We start from the raw sequence: 19189 nt of genomic DNA, 5'->3' as shown, positions 1-19189 counted from the left end.
TTTCCAATTGTGAAAATACAGAGATGCATAAGACATGATGATGTGATACCATCTCTCCTGAGAACTATTCACAGCATGTCTGAGAATATCCACAGTTCTTAAGTGGAAAAAAAAAAAAAGGTAACAAGACAAAGAGGAGATGTTTAAATTTATGCATTGCAAAATGAAATATCTTTACCTTAATTCCAGATATATTACTGACTCACAAACCTTAGACTCTGGCTTAAAGACAAACCTAAAGAAGATAAGTTATATCCAACAGCTATGCATAACAACAAAATTAATGATGATGAAACTGAACAAGTGAATCACTATATCAATATTGGATAACGAATATCAATACATCAAAATATCATGAAAGAAATCAAACTGATAGTGCAATGTAGGCTGGGAAACTTTTGGAATAATACAGTGATAATTTTTTATATTCAAAAGCCAATAACTATGCCTTAAAAAAAAAAAATAAATAAATAAACAAAAAAGAGAGGAAAGCCTTGAGTGCATTCTCCCTGTAGAATCTATTGTGGTGAAAAATAGAAATGTTTTTCAGCTATATCAATTTTACATGGGCCATAAAATACATATAATTAGAAATGTATGTAACTTACTGTAATGTAATAAATTTTGTAATATGTTAGAATAACCGAATGTAGACACCACAAGCAATTGCAACTAATAAGATCAGACAGCATTAGGCTAGTAAACTGAAGGTCAACGGATTATATGAGTTTTGCCGCCAAAACCTACCGTAAGCGTGGGTGACATAAGGGCACCTCCAGTAAAACCGGGAAGTTTTGGAAGGAAGGCCAAGGGAGAGCAAACGATATAAAAGGCAGAGATTGAGGGGCAAAAAGTTCTCTCTCTCTTTTTGTTTCTGTGGCAAGCTTTTCGAGGAGGGAAAGAGTCGCAGTCCTGCGAGCAGTAGTTCTGGAGATCATGGGGAGTTCACTGGCAGAAGAGGCTGTATTTCAAGATATTCTTTCGTAAAATTCTTCGATGTACTGATCCATGTGCGTGCTGATTTGTAGCAGCCGAACCAATTCCTGACATTGCCGGAGAAATGCAGTACTGCTACCAGGGAGGAAATTGCCAGACCACTACTATCGGATAGTGCCCAATCACAGCCATAGTGCATGTTTAAGAAAGGAACCAGCGAAATTCACTCTTAACCCTTTTGGATCCAGGACTGTACATGATAGTGTGAGCTTGTAAGTAGACTGATTATGTTAATAGCCTAGATTGTGTGTACAGACGATAGATGTTGATTCTGTTTAACTAATGGCATAATGTGTTGAAGAGGTCAGAAAGCTGAACGTAGGTTTGGATGTGCTTAAGGGAATACTGTAGACTTGAATAGTGCTTGTGTTACATAATGCTTAGAACGTGTACAGTATAATTTTGCCTTATATTAATAGTAATGAGATTAAGGTTACATGTGCTAAAATCCATCCATGTGTCTAATAAGTTGAGTGTAAATAATTTCTTTGTCTAATGCTTTAAGTGGACTGTTTTAATGAATGTGTGGAGAATCAGGCACGTAATATGTCCTATTTCCTGTGTATATCAATTGTCTTAGTTAGAATAAACATGTTTGGTTTTGTTAATAACTTGCTTGATCTTTGTTAGCCAATGTGCTGTCTCACAAAAACTAATCAAACCTGTGTGACTTAAGTAAAGTAACAGCCACAACTGAGTAATTCGGAGTTGCTTGAGATAATATTGATTTAAGGGTTATTATAAGTGCTTAGCTAAATTATTTTCTTGTGTGTGTAAAGGAAAGACAGAAAATTCTTTTACATGATCCTTAATGGTGCAGTCATTAACAAAAATAAATTTTTAAGGATTAATACATTTGAATTAAAGGATTTGGTCCCAGCCAGAGGCTTTTCCTAAGTCTATGGTACTAGCACGTGTGAGAGCATACTTTACAGCATGAAGGGGGGGGTAAGTTAAGTAAATTACAAGAGGACTAAGGTCAAACAATAATATTATACGTGAGCTAAAGATTAGAGCATATAGGCATTTTGTACAAGCTCAAGCAACCACGAAAATAACAAAGTAAGAGGGGAAATACATAAAGTAAAGAAGTAACGTCATATAATAAACAATAATTTACAAATAAAAAAAAAAAACATTACATCCCTATATTTATGCATGGTTATAAAACATTAACTGTAACTGAAATCCAAAGACTAAGAACAACTCAATTTGGCAAGAAAAGATGTATGATCCATATAACAAAACTTGATTGGAAAGAAAACAAAATCAAAATCTCTAACATAATAAAATCACAAAACAAGTGGAATGATGTGGGACACAGGTAATGCAATGGAAATAACCAAATTCATGCTAGATTGAATTATCTGTTTGCAAGAGTGACATTGGAAAGAACAGAGACTGACAATTCTTGGAGAGGCTTTGATTCATCACTGGAGGATATATATATATATAAGAAAATTGTTTAACTATAAAATTAAGGTAAGGCTGTACAGGATCTCAGTTGTAATTTGATATCTATGGAGCAAATCAATGGAATGTTGAAAGTTTTTCCACTTGGTTATACTATAAATAAAAGATGCCAAGTAATATTCTCGGTTTCATCCTTTATCCAAATGTAAACAAACAAAGTTTACATGTCAAGTCACTTCACGACCGAGCTACCTGTATATAGAGGCTAATGACTTCACATCAATTGACTTCGTATCCATAATGCAATGCACACATCCTTACAGACACGTATAATGCTATGCATTGTTTACTTACCTTGGATGAAGGATGAAACCAAGAATATAACTTCTTGACATGTTTAATTTATTGTATTACCAAGTGGAAAAACTTTCAACATCTATCTCTAATCCAGAGTATTTTAGTAATTCCCGATGATTGGAGTAGAGTTCTAATAGTACCCATATATAAGAAGGGAAATAAAACTGAATGTGAGAATTACAGAGGTATTTCCCTACTGAGTGTTCCTGGCAAGATCTATGCAAGTATACTTGAGAAACAGTTGAGAAGAATTGCAGAAGAAAAACTTGGTGAAGAACAAGCTGGATTCAGGCCAAATAGAGGCTGTCAGGATCAGATATTCACTTTACGACAAATATTTGAGAAAGCATGGGAATATAACAAAGATCTGTATTTAAGTTTTGTCGATCTGGAAAATGCATATGACAAGGTGCCAAGAGAGAAGCTATTTAATACGCTACAGTTATACGGTATCAATGGGGCATTATATCAAGCAATACTTAGTCTTTATTTGAGTTGTAAGTCAGCAGTTAGAATTGAAGGAACTACAGGAAGATGGTTTAATGTTAAATCTGGTGTGAGACCAGGATGTACATTATCTCCTCTGTTATTCATTATCTATATGGATCAAATTATGAAGGAAAGTGGTATTAAACATGATATCAAAATTGGAGATGTTAATGTCAGCTCTTTGCTTTATGCGGATGATGTTATACTTCTAAATAAATCCGCTACAAGTCTGCAAGATTCTCTGACTAAATTGAATAGCTGTTGTAATAGATATGGTATGAAGGTCAGCAATAAAAAAGACAAAGACAATGAAAACAGGCAGAATCATTGAAAATGTCAACTACATTGTGAACAGAGAACCGGTGGAACAAGTAAAACATTTCAGCTACTTAGGCACGATTTTTAGCGAAGATGGTATATTATATATCAAAATAGACAACAGAATCAACAAAGCTGGTATGGTAGGAAGTCAAATGAATAAATTCATATTCATAAGAGAGAAATTAGTTGGAACACTAAATTAGCTGTATACAAGATAGTGTTCAAACCAGTTTTAACTTATGGATCTGAGAGCTGGGTCAAAAGTAAAACACTTGACCAAAGACTAGAGACTGCAGATATGAGAGTCCTGAGAAAAATTAGAGGCGTGAACAGATGGCATCAATGGCAATATCATATTAAAAACGAGGATATTAGGAAAGAACTTGACCATTGTCAGCATCCAGGAATGCATTAGCAGAGCTAATCTCAGGTGGTATGGTCACTTAAATAGAATGGGTGAGGAAAGATTAGCAAAACAAGTGTTCTATGCCAGGTTGGCAGAAAAGGACCATGAGGAAGACCAAGATATAGGCAGATTGGATTTAAACGGTATTGATGTGAACGTAGATTGATAAGAAAATAACTATTCATTAACTTAAAAGTTAATATTTCACTGGTATTATATCCAGCATCTTCAGTGCACACAAACAAAGTTTGTTACAAATGCGAGATAACCATAATTCTGTGTAACAGTGGGGCTAGTATAAGTAATTGCAGCGTGCAACACAAGATTAAAATCCTAATATGGTGCCATCTAAGTTTAAAAAAAAAAAAAAAGTAGTCCAAAGTTTGAAAAAAAATAAAATAAAAATTAATATTCATTAGTCTTAGAATGACTGTCTCCCTTTGCTTTTTTCCAATTGATCCTGTGTGCTGGGGTATCCAAAATACATACCCCAAACTTTAACTAGTATGGCTGTATAAATCTACCAAAGATTTGGGAGACAGTCATCCTAGGACCAAATTAATATTTATTTTATTTTTTTCAAACTTTGGACTACTGTTTTTTTTTTTTTTTTTTTTTTTAACTTAGATGGTGCCATATTAGGACTTAGTCTTATGTTGCACGCTGCAATTACTTATACTAGCCCCACTGTTACACTGAATTGTGGTTGTCTTGCATTTGTAACAAACTTTGTGTGCTCTGAAGATGCTGGATGTAATACCAACGAAATATTAGCTTTTAAGTTAATAAATAGTTATTTTCTTATCAATCTGTGTTTGCATCAATACCGTTTAAATCCAATTCAACATGTGTGATGAACACATAAGCCTATCCACGTGTTTATATAGGTAGATTGATACTGTACAAAGTGCCTTAGACGATAGAAATATAAGATCTGATAATGTTGGAATCTTGACAAGTAACAGACTGATTTGGAGGAAAATTGTAGATAGGAAGTTAGTAATGATGTAAATCTTTCACCTAGCAATATCATATCCTGTACACCCCTTGAGGGTACATGGCAGGAATTTGATGATGATGTCTATCCAATTTTTCTAATGGATACTGAAAAATTGTTGCTCAGGTCTTCACTATTATTTGGAAGTGTATGACATTTCTGATTATCTCTTCTATCCTTAGAAGAGGTGAGTTTCCTAATTCATGGGGAAAGTAGCATTTACTGAAATGGAAGGGTATTCTTCTGCTACAATCCCCAACTTTAGCATTTATGTTTAATGGCTTAATGTTAAATTTTCAAAATATAGAAATATTTTGGTAAAATTTGGAGAAAAGAGCAAAGCTAATAATAATGGCAAATACCTGTGGGATTTCTGCTGGGGATATGGACTAGTTATTACTAACACAATTACCAAACATAAAAATGTGCTCAAATTCACATGGACAGAAAAGGAAATTTATAAGAAAAGTCTCATTGACTATGTTATTGTTGATAGTGATGTTTTCTCCCCAGTGCAAGACACCAGAGTGTACAGAAAATTTGAAATTGGAAGTGATCACCATTTAGTCTTGAGAAGGATAAAATTCAATTTCATGTTGAAAAGTAGAACATGTAAGAAAGTTTTAAAGTGAATAAAAGTTGAGCAGCTCTCAGATAACTATAGACTAAAATACACAAATATTATTAAAGAAAAAATGAAAGAGTTTGAGAACAGGAATCAAACCTTGGAGATTCAGTGGCAAGCTCTGAAGAAAACACTGGTTGCTTCAACCAGAGAGGCATGTGGTGAGGTTGTCTGTAAGGATAGAAAAATCAGAACTCCATGTGGACACAGGGAGTTAGGCAGTGAAGGAAAAGAAGACAGCATATCAAAAGTTCTGACAGAGACAAATGTAAGAAAGCTAAACACTGTAAAACTGGCTGAGCAAAAGTCATGGGAAGACTGGTAGAACATAGAAAATAAATATCAAGAAGGTGGCAAGATATTCTGGAGGTTGTTGAAGAAGCTCAGAAATGGAGGAAAATGTACTGTAAAAGGAATTAGAGATGGTAAAGGTGACATGGAAATAGGAGAAATAGATATCCTTGAAGTATGGAGTAATTACTTCGAAAAATTGCTAAATGAAACAGCAGTGATGACAGCACAGTTGTAAAAAAAACACTGATCAGACATGCAGTCAGGAATACATATCCATATTTGAAGCCGGTGTGGTTAGCATATCTGCTCTCCAGCCAAAAGGCTGAGGATTTGAATCCCACTGTGGGCATGGATCTTTGTGATCGTCTGTGAAAATACTAATGGTGGTCGGCGGTAGATGGCGTTGGTGTAGAAAGTAGTTGCGATTTGTGAAGTGGTAGAGATGGAGAGTTAGAGTAGGTGCTCTCCCTCGATGAGTCTTTGGACTCCCTGGAGGTCTTAGATAATGACGACAATAATAATAATAAAAGCCATCAAAAGCCTGAAATGTCGAAAGGCAGCAGGAGTAGATGATATGTGACTAGAAATGCTCAAGTATGAAGGTATAAAAGTCTTACAGCGGTTACACTGCATAATTCAGGAGATCTGGACAAAGGGAGGAATTCCAGATGATTGGAGTAGAGCTCTCATAGTACCCATTTATAAAAGGGAAATAAAACTGAATGTGAGATTAATTACAGAGGCATTTCTCTACTGAGTGATCCTGGTAAGATTATTTGAGAAAAGGTTGAGGATTGTGGAAGGGAAGATTGGTGAAGAACAAGCTGAATATCAAAAGAAGACAGCATATCAAAAGTTCTGACAGAGACAAATGTAAGAAAGCTAAACACTGTAAAACTGGCTGAGCAAAAGTCATGGGAAGACTGGTAGAACATAGAAAATAAATATCAAGAAGGTGGCAAGATATTCTGGAGGTTGTTGAAGAAGCTCAGAAATGGAGGAAAATGTACTGTAAAAGGAATTGATAATATTGGTATTGGCCAAATAGCTGTCCGGATCAGATTTTCACTTTAAGACAAATAATTATGAAATCATAGGAACATAACAAGAATCTGTATTTAAGTTTTATAGATCTGGAAAGGTATATGACAAAGTGCCAAGAGGAAAGCTGTTCAAAATGCTCTAGTTATATGGTGTAAATAAGAGGTAGATTTGAAGAAGGTAGAGGAAGATGGTTTGATGTTTATTGAGGTATGAGACAAGGATGTACATTATCTTTACTGATGTGGAGATAATGTACACCCAATCATTATCTATATGGATCACATTATGAAAAAAAGCAGTATTAAACCTGATATGATGATTGGAGATGTTTATCTTAGCGCTTTATGTTATGCAGATGATGTTATAATCCTAAATAAATCCATGACAAGTCTGCAGGATTCTCTAACCAAACTGAATAACTGTAATTAATAAATTAGTATGAAAATCAGGATTAAAAGATAGAGAAAATAGGCTGACACATTGAAAACATCAACTTCATCCTGAATGGAGAACCGATAGAACAAGTATTTCAGCTATTTAGGTGCAATTTTTAGTGAAGATAGAAAATTAAACTTGGAAATAGACAGCAAAATTAGCAAAGCTGGTGTGGTAGGAAATCAAGTGAATAACTGAATAAATTTGTATGGAATAAGAGAGAAATTAAACTTTAATTTCTCTCTCATTAAGCTTTAGAAAAAGCTCCACTATTTTAGGATAGCTGGAAGCCATCCTAAGAGTAAGTATATTGTGTGCTTAGAACATTTTATAAATGTAACATGTGAAATTTCATACTTCTGATATTTTGTAATTATTAAATTCCAGCTGTAATCCTCAAGGTGTAATTCATATACCATAAGAATACTGCATAATTTTCCTTCATATTATTCTGTTATTTGTCAGATATTGTACATTTTTTAAAGCATTATTAGCTGCATCAACCCACCTGTATTTTCACCCCCCCCAGGCCTTTTCCCTGCTAAGCTTGATCCTCCTGCTATGTTAAGTGATTATATCGCCTTATATCAGAATGTGTAAGATTTGCTAATCTAAGGTGGTGTAGATTAATATTCAAGAATACGTTACAGCCACATTCTTGAATGCAATGCCAAGCTCACTTCTAATACTGATAAAGACGTGATAGATTTAGATGCATAACATCATCTATATAAAACTGAGCTTTTTGAATTTGATAGCAGGATTAATGCCACTTTACTTCATAATGTGATCCAGATCAATGATGAATAATAGTGTCTTCCACCAAATACGTTCTTACACCTGATTTGATATCAAACCATCTATCCATACCTCCTATAGTAGCTGCCGATTACAACTAAAGTAAAGAAAAATATATACTGCTATCTCTTGGCACCTTGTCATATGCCTTTTCCAGTTGTCCAAAACTGATACAAAATGATACAAAGACAGGAAGAAAAGCATTCTTTTTTGCAAGAAATAAAGCAGGATTGAGTTACCGGGTTTAACTAGAAATAAAATTAACAAGGTGAGATATAAAAATAAAAATTTGGAGATCAGAATTTAATGTTGTGAAAGTTGATATGCTGGAAATCATGATGATTTGTGCAGTGCAAGGTTTGTCAAATGAGCAAGAGAGGCACAGTGTACTGTCACATCAGCAGGAGAATGGCAATGATATACAGAATGTATATCTTTTAATGTATAATGTGTCCAGACAGAAAGCAGATAATTCCTTTTCTCACTTAAACAGTAGGAAAAGGGAGGGTGAGCAGATAGTTAAGTTGATGGCAGTGAACACAAGAAGCAACTTGCATGGTAGGTATATGGAAGTTGTTGCTTCTTGTGTTTAAGAAGAGATTGCTTTCAAACATACACTCAACTCTTCCTCTGATGTTTGTTTAGGTTTGCACTGTCCCACAGAGCGTTGTGTCAATTTAAATCTCCCATTAAAAGTAATGGGAATAGTAACTGCAATATGACATCATCAAGGTCATCTTGAAAAATATCGGTGGCAGTAGGAAGGTTGATGCAGCATACTACTATATTTTTGACCAAGAGTTGGATAGCAATTGGTTCTACATTGTTGTTTGTAATTTGTAATTTGGATTTGTTGGAAGGGAGTATGGTTGCCATTAAGGATGGAAACTGCTCTGTGGGCAGGTCCTCGTGAATGATAGTAAAGTTATGAAAGATAAATCACCACTCAGTTTCAGGTCACATTAAAAAAAAAAAAAATGTGACCAGTAGAATAGCTCAGGTCTTTAAACAACAACATAAAGGTTGCCTTCCTTCTCTGAACAATGTATGCATTCTAGGATTACAAAAGATATACTTAAAAGATATATAGTGCTTGTACATTTTGTTACAGACACCAGATGTAGCAAGTCAGGAGAAATGTGCATCGATGTGCATGTGCATACATATAAGAAAGGTACAGAAAAAAAAAGCATATAAATGTTGTTTTGCTTTTTATACAACCAGGAAGAAACATTATTTGGTAGGAAACTAAAATACTTTTACACCCTGTATAACACATTTCAAAGAAACATCACAAATGATTAATTTATCCATATAGTGCAGTAAGAATGAGATATGCTCTCTTATAAAACAATTATAGTCATGTTACGCACTCACACGAGGGTGTGTATGCTGATGACTTGTGATAATCACCATAAAGGAATTGAGGTAGAACTTTTCAGCCCCCCCCATGTGTGTATGTATGTAATGTGTGTGTGTGCATATCATTTTTAAAACCTGCTGAATAATGCAGTTAATGCTCTGTATATTTCAATATCTTTAAAGTACATTTTTGTAATGTTTTACCTGATAAAGCAGGTCACACATGGACAATGAAACTTGTAAATAAAATTAAATTGCAATGATACTGCAGATTCAGTATTGCATAAAACTGCTTGTTGAAACTCTGTGTGATAAAACAACAGATATAAATTGTGATCAAAAGGATACAGGTCAGACTTATAAGAAAGAGGTATCCAATTTCCGCTTTCAGTTTTAATCTTTTTTTTTTTTTGATCATTTACAAATGCCTTTGCAAATTTCTTTTTCTTCCGATCCCTAAAAAGAAAATATAAAAAATAGATCATATATATTCTGTTAGATCTGAAACAAGCGACCTCATTCTACATGACGTCACCATTCCAGAGTCTAACAGTAAACATAAATTAAATAAGCATACTTATCATTTAGCACAGTATGACTATGTTCTATAGGAAGTAACATCTTGTAAATAAAATTTTGAACTGTTTGAATTGAAGTTAATGTATCTGTATATCAAATGTAATTGTAAGTCAGCAAAAAGGGGCAGTTATAAGAGAAATTTTCAGTAATATTCTACACGTAAAAGAATGTAAATTATTCGGCAGGATGGTGCAAAGGTCGCCCTAATGCTACAAACACCTGCGAATGTTACATCTGAGAAAATATCATAATGCATACATTCCCAGAATTAGAAAGCCCCGTATGAGGATTGGTGAGGTCACCTAGTCGGGAAGCAATCGGCAGGACGATAGGAGAAATCAAACTTGGAAAGGTGGAGCTCTTGGGGAGCGAATAAAACCCATGATTCAGTTCTTATTTTTAAGAGCTGACCTTCGAGAAGTCCAGCATAGCACTATCACAGCAAGATCGAACGTAGGCCGTCAATGAGAAGAAGTGTTGACATAAATCCATAGCATAGAAACAGCGCCCGATTAAGGAAGAGCACGCGAATCCCACGTAGTGGTAGAATCAAGATAGCCAGAATCTTCACAAAGAAGGACGGAGAGAAACTGAAACAGTGTAGATAAGTACTTTCATATGTTCTAGCCCCTTTTTAGAGAAATTGACTAACAGTACGGAAAAGAGTATGCTTCAAATATGTGATAAAAGGAAGTATGAAGAATTGAAATTTATATGAATAACTCTTGGACTGAACTTTAAGAACTATTAGTTTGTTAGATATTTTGTTGTGATCCACTTGAGGGAAAATATTAATGTGCTAAATGCCTAGCTGGCCTAATGAGTTATAAACTAAAATGCTAAACAAGTTGAGAAAATTGAATTGCAAAGATATAGAAATCAATGTTTATTTTAAGAACGAGAGAGTGAGAGGAAGATAAGAGTTTAACTTAGTATTAATAATTGTTTTGTTCCTGTATTATATTAAATAATGAATTCATTAAAATTGTTTGATACCTTTCATGCCTGTATTTCTGACCATGCTGACTGACCTTTCATAAAAATGTCGAACCTGTGATCATATGTGTGTGCAGGGATATCCCAATTTAGAGAGAAAAGGGGCACAACTGCAAATAAACTAGAAAACCTAAGGCTTCTGAATTATAGTAAATGATATTAGTAGCACCTGATACCCTATAACTATCCTTAGGCTGAGTTTAACTCTACCATTAAGGCCCAGGCTGGCGTAGTAAATAAATCTGCCTGAGTGAATAAGGATAGCGTATAGTGATCAGGTAACAGGTATTTCTGGGGGCCCAAAATTGAGAAATTTGAGATAAGTGATAAGATCACATATTCAAGTAAGATAGACGACTTAGGGATACATGAAGTTAAGGATAGCAGATAGAAGCCAAAGTATATATTAGATAGTGAATCACGCAAAGAAAAATACAAAATAATAAAGATAAAAGAAATATAACAAAGGCACGACAACGACAAAAAGAAATATAACAAATGGCACAGCAGTCGACAGGATGTGTTTGATCCAATAAAAAGGGAATAAATTAATCAAACGCAGTGAAGTGGTGTCAGTCACATAAAAAGAAGAGAAAGGATTTTAATTTTGGAAAGAAAAGTTTAAAATTTTGAAAAATGATGTAAGCAAAAGGATAACTATGTCGCTACCAACCAGTACAGAACCAAGTAATTTAGAATTCCTTAAAATGGTGGGACCTCATCAGATTCTTCCTCAGTACACTGGAGAAGATTCTGATGATATAGGGATATTTTTCAAATATGCTGAAGAGCTTAGGAGGGTGGGTAGATGGAGCAAATTCCAACTTCTAGCATTGCTTCGCGACACCCTGATAGGGAAAGTAAAGAAATTCTTCCAATCACACCCCATTCTTCGAAGGACCCTAGACTATGAGGAATTCAGAGAAATACTCTCCCTTAAATATTCAAAGAGGGGAGGGACTAATCAAACGCTAAAAAATTTATACAAGTGCTTGCAGGAGAAAGGGGTGGGGGGGGGAGTAACTAACTTCCTTAACAGGATATTGTCAACCACTTGTGAATTAAAGACATCACCCGAGGAGGAAGCCAATGTGGAATGGTTGGCACTCCAACAATTCCGATCGGGGCTCGTACTCAGACTGCAGGAGAGTACCTACGTAAGAAAGGTAAAGGGCCCAGATGAGTGTTATGAAGCGGCTAAAGAAAGGGAGAGGGCGTTGGAAGAGTTAGATCAGGCCCATGAGATGAGGAAAACAATAACAAGAGAATCAGAGGAAGGAAATTCCAAGGGAGAAGAGGATCCGTTCACAAAGTTAGATAATAAATGTGAACCACTTAGGATGCAGAGCATCACCCCACCACAGGCACAGAATGAAGGAAACCTGACCATGGTCGGAGGACTCATAGAGGGAACACCATGTGAAATTCTGTTAGACACAGGTGCGCAAGTTTCGGTCAATCACTCAATCTTTAAAAAATTTGATCCCCTTAGTCCCGAGAATCTCATAGAGCTTGAAAACCTTCGCACTCTAATAGGCATAGCCAGGATAGAATTATGCTCCAGAATGAAGGTGTGAATATCTATACCTTGTTTTCCCATAGATCTCACTCACGAACTACTAGTTCTATCTGAGATGGCAGACCTAAGCAATCAGGTTGTTCTGGGCCTGAATTTTTTGAAAAAGAACAATTTTGCATGCGACTTCGGAAACCAATCCCTCTCTCTTTGTGCGAGAACCTTCCGAACCGGTCACAGCCCCAAGGAGGGAAACAATGTGAGTGAAACCATGAAGGTTGAAGTAGGCAGTCTAAGTAATAATCATGATGAATGGAAGGAAAGGCTCACACACGATGCCATGGAACTGCATCACTGTAAACTGGTCAAGGAAGAAATTAGAGAATTCTTCCACACACCAGCTACAAAAGTTTCCCCAGGGTGTTCACAGAAGGAATCACTTCCCTCTGCTGCACAAATGTGGTGGAGCATTCCATACAGGTCACTTCGGAAACTCCAATATATACAAGGCAGTACAAGATTCATATTCTGCTAAGAGATTATCCAGGACAAATTGGATAATCTCTTAGCAGAATATGAAAGGGCAGGAATTATTGAGAAATAGAACTCTCGTTGGAACAGCCCGTTTATCCTTGTCGAAAAATCTAATGGTGATCTAAGGTTTGTGCTAGACCTTAGGGAGATTAATAAGATCACCATACCTACTGATTTACCTATGTGTACAATAGAGGAGTTTCTGGTCGGCTGGGAAGGAGCAAAGGTGTTCTCTAAGCTCGATTTAAACTCTGGCTACTACCAAATTCCCCTTAGGAAGCGGGACAGACAGTATTTTGCCTTCACCACTAAATGGCAAAAATACCAACTGTGCCGTCTTCCCCAAGGAGCAAGGAACTCAGCCATGAGTTTTCAGAGCTTCATGAACACCCTGCTAGCTGATGTATTGGGCAAGAGAGTCCTGTGCTTCCAGGACGACCTGCTGATCTACTCATCCACACTAGCCAAACACAAGGAGATTCTACTGAGAGTTCTGCATAGACTGAGCAAAGCCCACCTGTCACTCAAGTGTTCCAAATGTAAATTCTTTTTAAAGGAAGTCGAGTACCTTGGACACATAGTGAGTGTCACAGGGATAAAACCTTCCAAGGAGAATGTGAGTGTTGTCTTGGAGGCAAAACCTCCCTCCACAGTTAGACAAGTCAGGAGATATCTGGAAACGGTGAATTTCTATAGGAAATTTATTCCCCAGTGCTCTGAGTTAATGGACCCCATAGTGAAGCTTACAAAAAAAAGGGGGTAAAATTCACATGGGAGGAGGGGCAGCAGAGAGCTCACCGAGCTTTGAATAACACTCTAGTTTCAGCGCCAGTTCTCGCTCATCCCAAGATGGGACAGACATTCTTTCTTGCTGCTGATGCTTCAAGCAACACCACTGCTGCTGTTTTAGAACAAACTGAGGGAGAAAGTTTAGGCCGATTGCCTTTGAGTAGGAGATTGTCGTCCTCTGAACAGAACTACTCCGTTATAGAGAGAGAGGCCCTGGCAATCGTGTGCAGCCTTAGGAAGTTCAGATACTTATTGCTGGGACAATGCATTATCCTTCGTCTACTCAATGAAAGATAAAAATCGGAGGATCATGCATTGGTTCCTAGAGATGCAAGAATACAACATGGAGGTCAGTTATATTCCTGGCAAAGAAAACGCAGTAGCTGACTATTTATCCAGGTCGCTAGACCCCAACCCTCATGGGAACAGCTGTATAGATACGGAGGAGATGAACCCTTTAGTGGTAATAAAAGAAAAGATAAAAGGGGGTTCTCTACCCCCCCCCCCCCCAAGCTACAAGTTTGGGGAAAGCAGCAAATCATTGATATCCAAAGGACAGATCCACTTCGAGGGGGGGGGGTTGCACAGAAGGCTCTCAGAAGGACAGGATCTATTGCACAGTCAAAGGTTCTGTGACTCCATATTCATCGACAAGGATGGCCCTCTGTTGTCTAAACAAGGTGTCACCAGAAAGTGGAGGGAAAAGATTCTTGTTCCGAGTGTCACGATCCAATGGGTATTGTACACCTTTCATGACATGGACCTAGCTGGCCATCAAGGCACACATAGAACCTGGAAGAAGGTGACAGACAAATACCTATGGAGGGGGATGAGGGGTGATGTTGAGGCATATATATCATCACGTCATCTATGTCAACAAAAATCACTCATTGTCATTTGCAAATTTTCTTCCTTGAAGGTCTTTCTTCAGTTTTGAGAAGAGGTAGTAATCACTGGGTGCTGGGTCTGGGCTGTAGGATGGGTGTTTCACTTTTCCCCTGGAAATCGCAGTCCTTTACTGCAGTCTTCACAACAATAGCCGTATGGACTGGAGCATTGTTGTGAAGCAGGAAAACATCATGACTTGGCATTTCTCGTCTCTCCTCCTTTATAGCATCACACAGTTTGTGCAGGAGTGAAGAATAATATTCTGCATTCATGGTAGTATTCCTTTCCTTGAAGTCAATCAAGAGAATTGTTCAGTAATCCCAAAAGATTATTGCCATGATCTTCTTGGAGGACTGAGTAGTGTTTCTCCTGGTTTGTGCCACTCCATGGATTACCTTTTGGAAAGAGGATCATAATAAATGTGGTTTCATACCAATTGACAGCACTTCTCTCTGATTCCCTTGGCAAAGCTCTAAAAACTTATGGAAACAGCTCACACGATGCTCTTTCTGAATTGGAGAGAGAAGTCAGGGCATCCACCTTGCACTGACCTTGTCATGTGCAGCTTCTCGTGAATGATGCGAAAGATGGTTGCTATATAAAGCCCCAATGTTGCTGAGATTTCTTTGAGCTTTAAGCCATCTGTCATTGAGCAGTTCCTCTTGAACAAGAGAAACATCTTCCTCAGTCATCACTACTACAGGATAGACCACTAAGAGGATCATCTTGGATGCTCTCTTTCGTCCTAGGTGCAACTGCTTAGCCAATTCCTTCATGGTGGAATATGAAGAAGAAGCTTCCCCGTAAACACCATCCAATTTAACAAACAGCCATAGTGTGCAACGTGCTAGTCAAACGAGTGCCTTTAACTGAATGACACAGTAGACAGTTGAAGCTGTATACTAACCTCTCCACAGTTGGTGCTATCTGTTATGCATGGTGTTTTAAAATTGGCATGAATTTTGTATGTCAAGCAGTAAACATTTGGAACCTACCTTGTACACAGAATATACTTATGATGTGAAACACGAGTGATCACTACTCAGTTCTGACTACAATACAAATTAGTACTGTACTGAAAAGATTTGCAAAAGTTTTACAAAGTTTTAAATTAAAGCTGCCATTTAATGCTAACAGTAGTTTCAAAAATACACATATTATTGGAGGAAATATGAAAGAGTTAGAAAACAGGAACCAAACTGTACAGACTTATTGACAAAATCTGAAGATTTAGATAGAGAAGAAAGTAAGTTTCTGAACTTTGTGGTAGACTAAAGTCAATTGTGGTCAATTTCCATTTTACCAATTAAAGTTAAAACGGAAAGTGTCAAAAAATACAGAGAAAAATGTAAGAATGCTAATTTGTGTAGAATTAGATAGTAACTAAGCAAAAGTCGATACTGACTGTGGGAAGAATATATAAGATTAAATATCATGGAAGTGGTGTTAAAAAAGTTAAATTAAATTAAAAAAAAAATAAAAACTAGGTAATGAGTACCACAATAAGAATCAGAGATAAAGTTGAGATTAAAATTTGCAGATATTCTAGAGATGATGGGAATTATTCAGATGAAAACCAAAATTAAATCAGATAAGCAGTAACTGACATATGTATAGATACATCCAAAAGGAATTCAGCAAGAGTACATTTTGATAATAAGGCAGAAAAAGCAAGAAAAAAAAAAAGTAAAATGTAAAAAAGGTAACAGCAATAATACTTAAACATAGAGGTATATATTTTACAGCAGCCATGCTGTATAACGCAGAAGGCTGAAGTATGAAGAGCCCCCAATCTGCAAAAGAGAAATAAAACTGAATGAAAATTAGAAGAATTTCCTGAATATGTATTCCATATTTATGCAAGCCTACTCAAGAAAAATGAGAGAAATTTCATAAAAAGAAAAAAGAGAAATTTGATAAAGAACAAATGAGGTTCAAGCCAAATAAGTAATGTCGAAATTGATTTTTAGTTTATGGCAAACTAGGCAAGAAGCAAGAAATCGTGAATATATCAAGGTACTAAGAGGAAAGTACTCAAACCATTGCCATTACACGCTTTAATGCTTTTTTATAGTATAATATATATATATATCAGCGTCATAGAGTGCCCATTTTGGTTGGGTGTGCTGGTCGTGGCTTATGCAACCCACACTGCAAAATTCATGTCAGTTTGAGTATATGATTGTATTTTTATTGATATATGGCAGTTTTAAGAGTGTATAGCACATCAGTGGTCATCTTAATCAGTCTAATGCAATTAATTGTACAAAAACTTTAAAATACTTTAATTTATCAATTAATTGCAACCAAATCTGTGCAGAGTGGGGGACAATGTGTTTGTTTTAAGATATTGTATATTAGAAAACAATAATGAAGGATAATGTTATATTTGGTTGGTATATTTGAATTACTCAAAGGTCTAAAATTTGGAAGACGAGGACGAGGCTTACCTCCTTCTACTACAATACTGTTTCCCATTGTAAATATGAGCAAAAAGTTATAAATTTATCGAAATTTATATATTAAAAACTTGTCTACCACATTAGTTCGCACTTCACGCACATAAAACAGATGAAAGTCAGAAAACAAAAACAGCAACTCATGACAATTGACAATGTTCAATTGGATTGGTTAACACAATAACCAATAACAGCCTGTAGATGCTATTGTCTCGGAGCTCACCATGCCTTGCCTTCTGAGTGGTTTAAAACTCTGAATGCTAAGAATTTGACCAACTGCACCACCTGTACATCTTTTCAAAGGGCTCAAAGGTGTATGTATTCTGAACGCACATCTGGGCTATTAATGTGAATGTGATGCAATGTTCATGCGTCAAAAAGTGCCCTCTTCGTGAAGCATTAGAATATTCTGTTTACTTTTAGGAATCATGCAAAGTCTGGAACAATTAGGGGAGTCTTTAATGGGAATAAATGCAAAAATATAATATTGGTGATATTGCTATTCAGTGGATAAGCACTTTCGTCCCTGATATATATATATCATCATCATGCCTGTGAAGGATTTAGGCCAAGAGTGGCCTGTTCCGGCCTTAGAAGTCATCGTTGAATCGTTTAAGAGGACGTCCTGGTTTTCTTTTCTTAATTGTTTGTAATGTAAGGCTTGGTTTGGCAATCTTTCTGTTTTCATTCTTTCAATGTGTTCTATCCATCTGTGTTTATATTTTTTAATTTTTACTATTACTGATTCCTGGTTTAGTTCTTTCATAATTTCCTCGTTTCTTTTGTGATCAAATAGAGTATAGTTTGCAGTTTTTCCTCATAAACTTCATTTCAGCTGTTATTAATTGTTTGTATTTTTGTTTCATTCTCCAGATTTCACTTCCATACAATAGGACTGGTAGGACTAATGCATTGTAAACTTTTAGTCTGGTTTGTTTTTGTAATAGGTTTAGTTTAAATATAGAGTTAATTACACTTGCTATTTTTAAATATTTTGCAATTTTTAGGTTTATATCTTTTTCATTTTCATATGTAATCGTACAACCTAGGTAGTTAAATGAATTCACCTGTTTTAAAATCTTATTATCTATCAGTGATTTAGTTTTTAATGGATCTTGTCCTTTAAAGGGCATTGTTTTTGGTTTTTCTGTTGACATTATCATTCCATAATCTTTGGCTATCTCATTTAAATTTAAAATACCTTTCTGTAAGTTATCTTCAAATTTTGTTATTATTTAGTTATCGGCAAAAAAGGAGAGCGTTTAAGTTTACTGTAGAAGAAAGTTTAATTCCATTATTATTTCATTTAGATAAATATTAAAAAGAGTTGCTGAATGGGGACATCCTTGTCAGACTCCTTCGTTTACCTCTCTTGTATATGGTAGATCATGATTTAACCTTATTTGTTTTTGATTATTTTCATATATACTTATGATAGCGTTTAGAATATTATTTGTCTTTCTTTCAATATGTTAAATAAAATGCTTCTTTTAACTTTGTCAAAGTCAATAAGTGTAATATGTGTTTCTAAATTATATTCTCTTCTTTTCTCTATTATTAATTTTAGGCAGAGGGCTGGGTCTATAGATGATCATCCTTTTCTAAATCCATTCTGTACTTCTAAAATAAAGTTTTCAGAATATTTTATTAGTTTGTTATTTCAAATTCTGCTATATATTCTGTAACAGTAATTTAGTATACTTATACGCCTATAGTTTTAGACATATAAGTATATTAAAGCAAGATGTATAAGTCATTTCTACTATTTTTTTAAAGATAGGGATTATAATTGCTTTTTTTCCCATTCTATCGGGGGGGGGGGGGGTTACTAGTTTAACAGATTTTATTTAAAAATAAAAGGAGTCTTTCTCTGAATCTTGTTCCTGAATAT

The 19189-nt window shown here is 35.7% G+C and overlaps 1 protein-coding gene across 4 annotated transcripts in view; it reads right to left on the bottom strand.

The window, feature by feature from the left end:
- The window catches only part of LOC150094624 (ATP-dependent RNA helicase DDX54), a 350258-nt gene that overhangs the window by 38829 nt on the left and 292240 nt on the right, over positions 1–19189 (bottom strand). For all 4 annotated transcript variants that reach the window (XM_090411066.1, XM_090411065.1, XM_090411067.1 and 1 more), the window contains exon 18: positions 9886–9993. In XM_090411066.1, the coding sequence (XP_090267192.1) occupies positions 9886–9993 (108 nt within the window). The remainder of the gene's footprint in view (positions 1–9885; positions 9994–19189) is intronic.

The sequence above is a fragment of the Typopeltis vanoorti genome, chromosome 21 (genome assembly GCF_054136105.1).
Source record: "Typopeltis vanoorti isolate ZY-2024b chromosome 21, IOZ_Tvanoo_1.0, whole genome shotgun sequence".
Classification (NCBI taxonomy): Eukaryota; Metazoa; Arthropoda; class Arachnida; order Uropygi; family Thelyphonidae; genus Typopeltis; species Typopeltis vanoorti.
The sequence above is the reverse complement of the archived record's forward strand: the minus strand, read 5'-3'. Positions and strand labels throughout refer to the sequence as shown.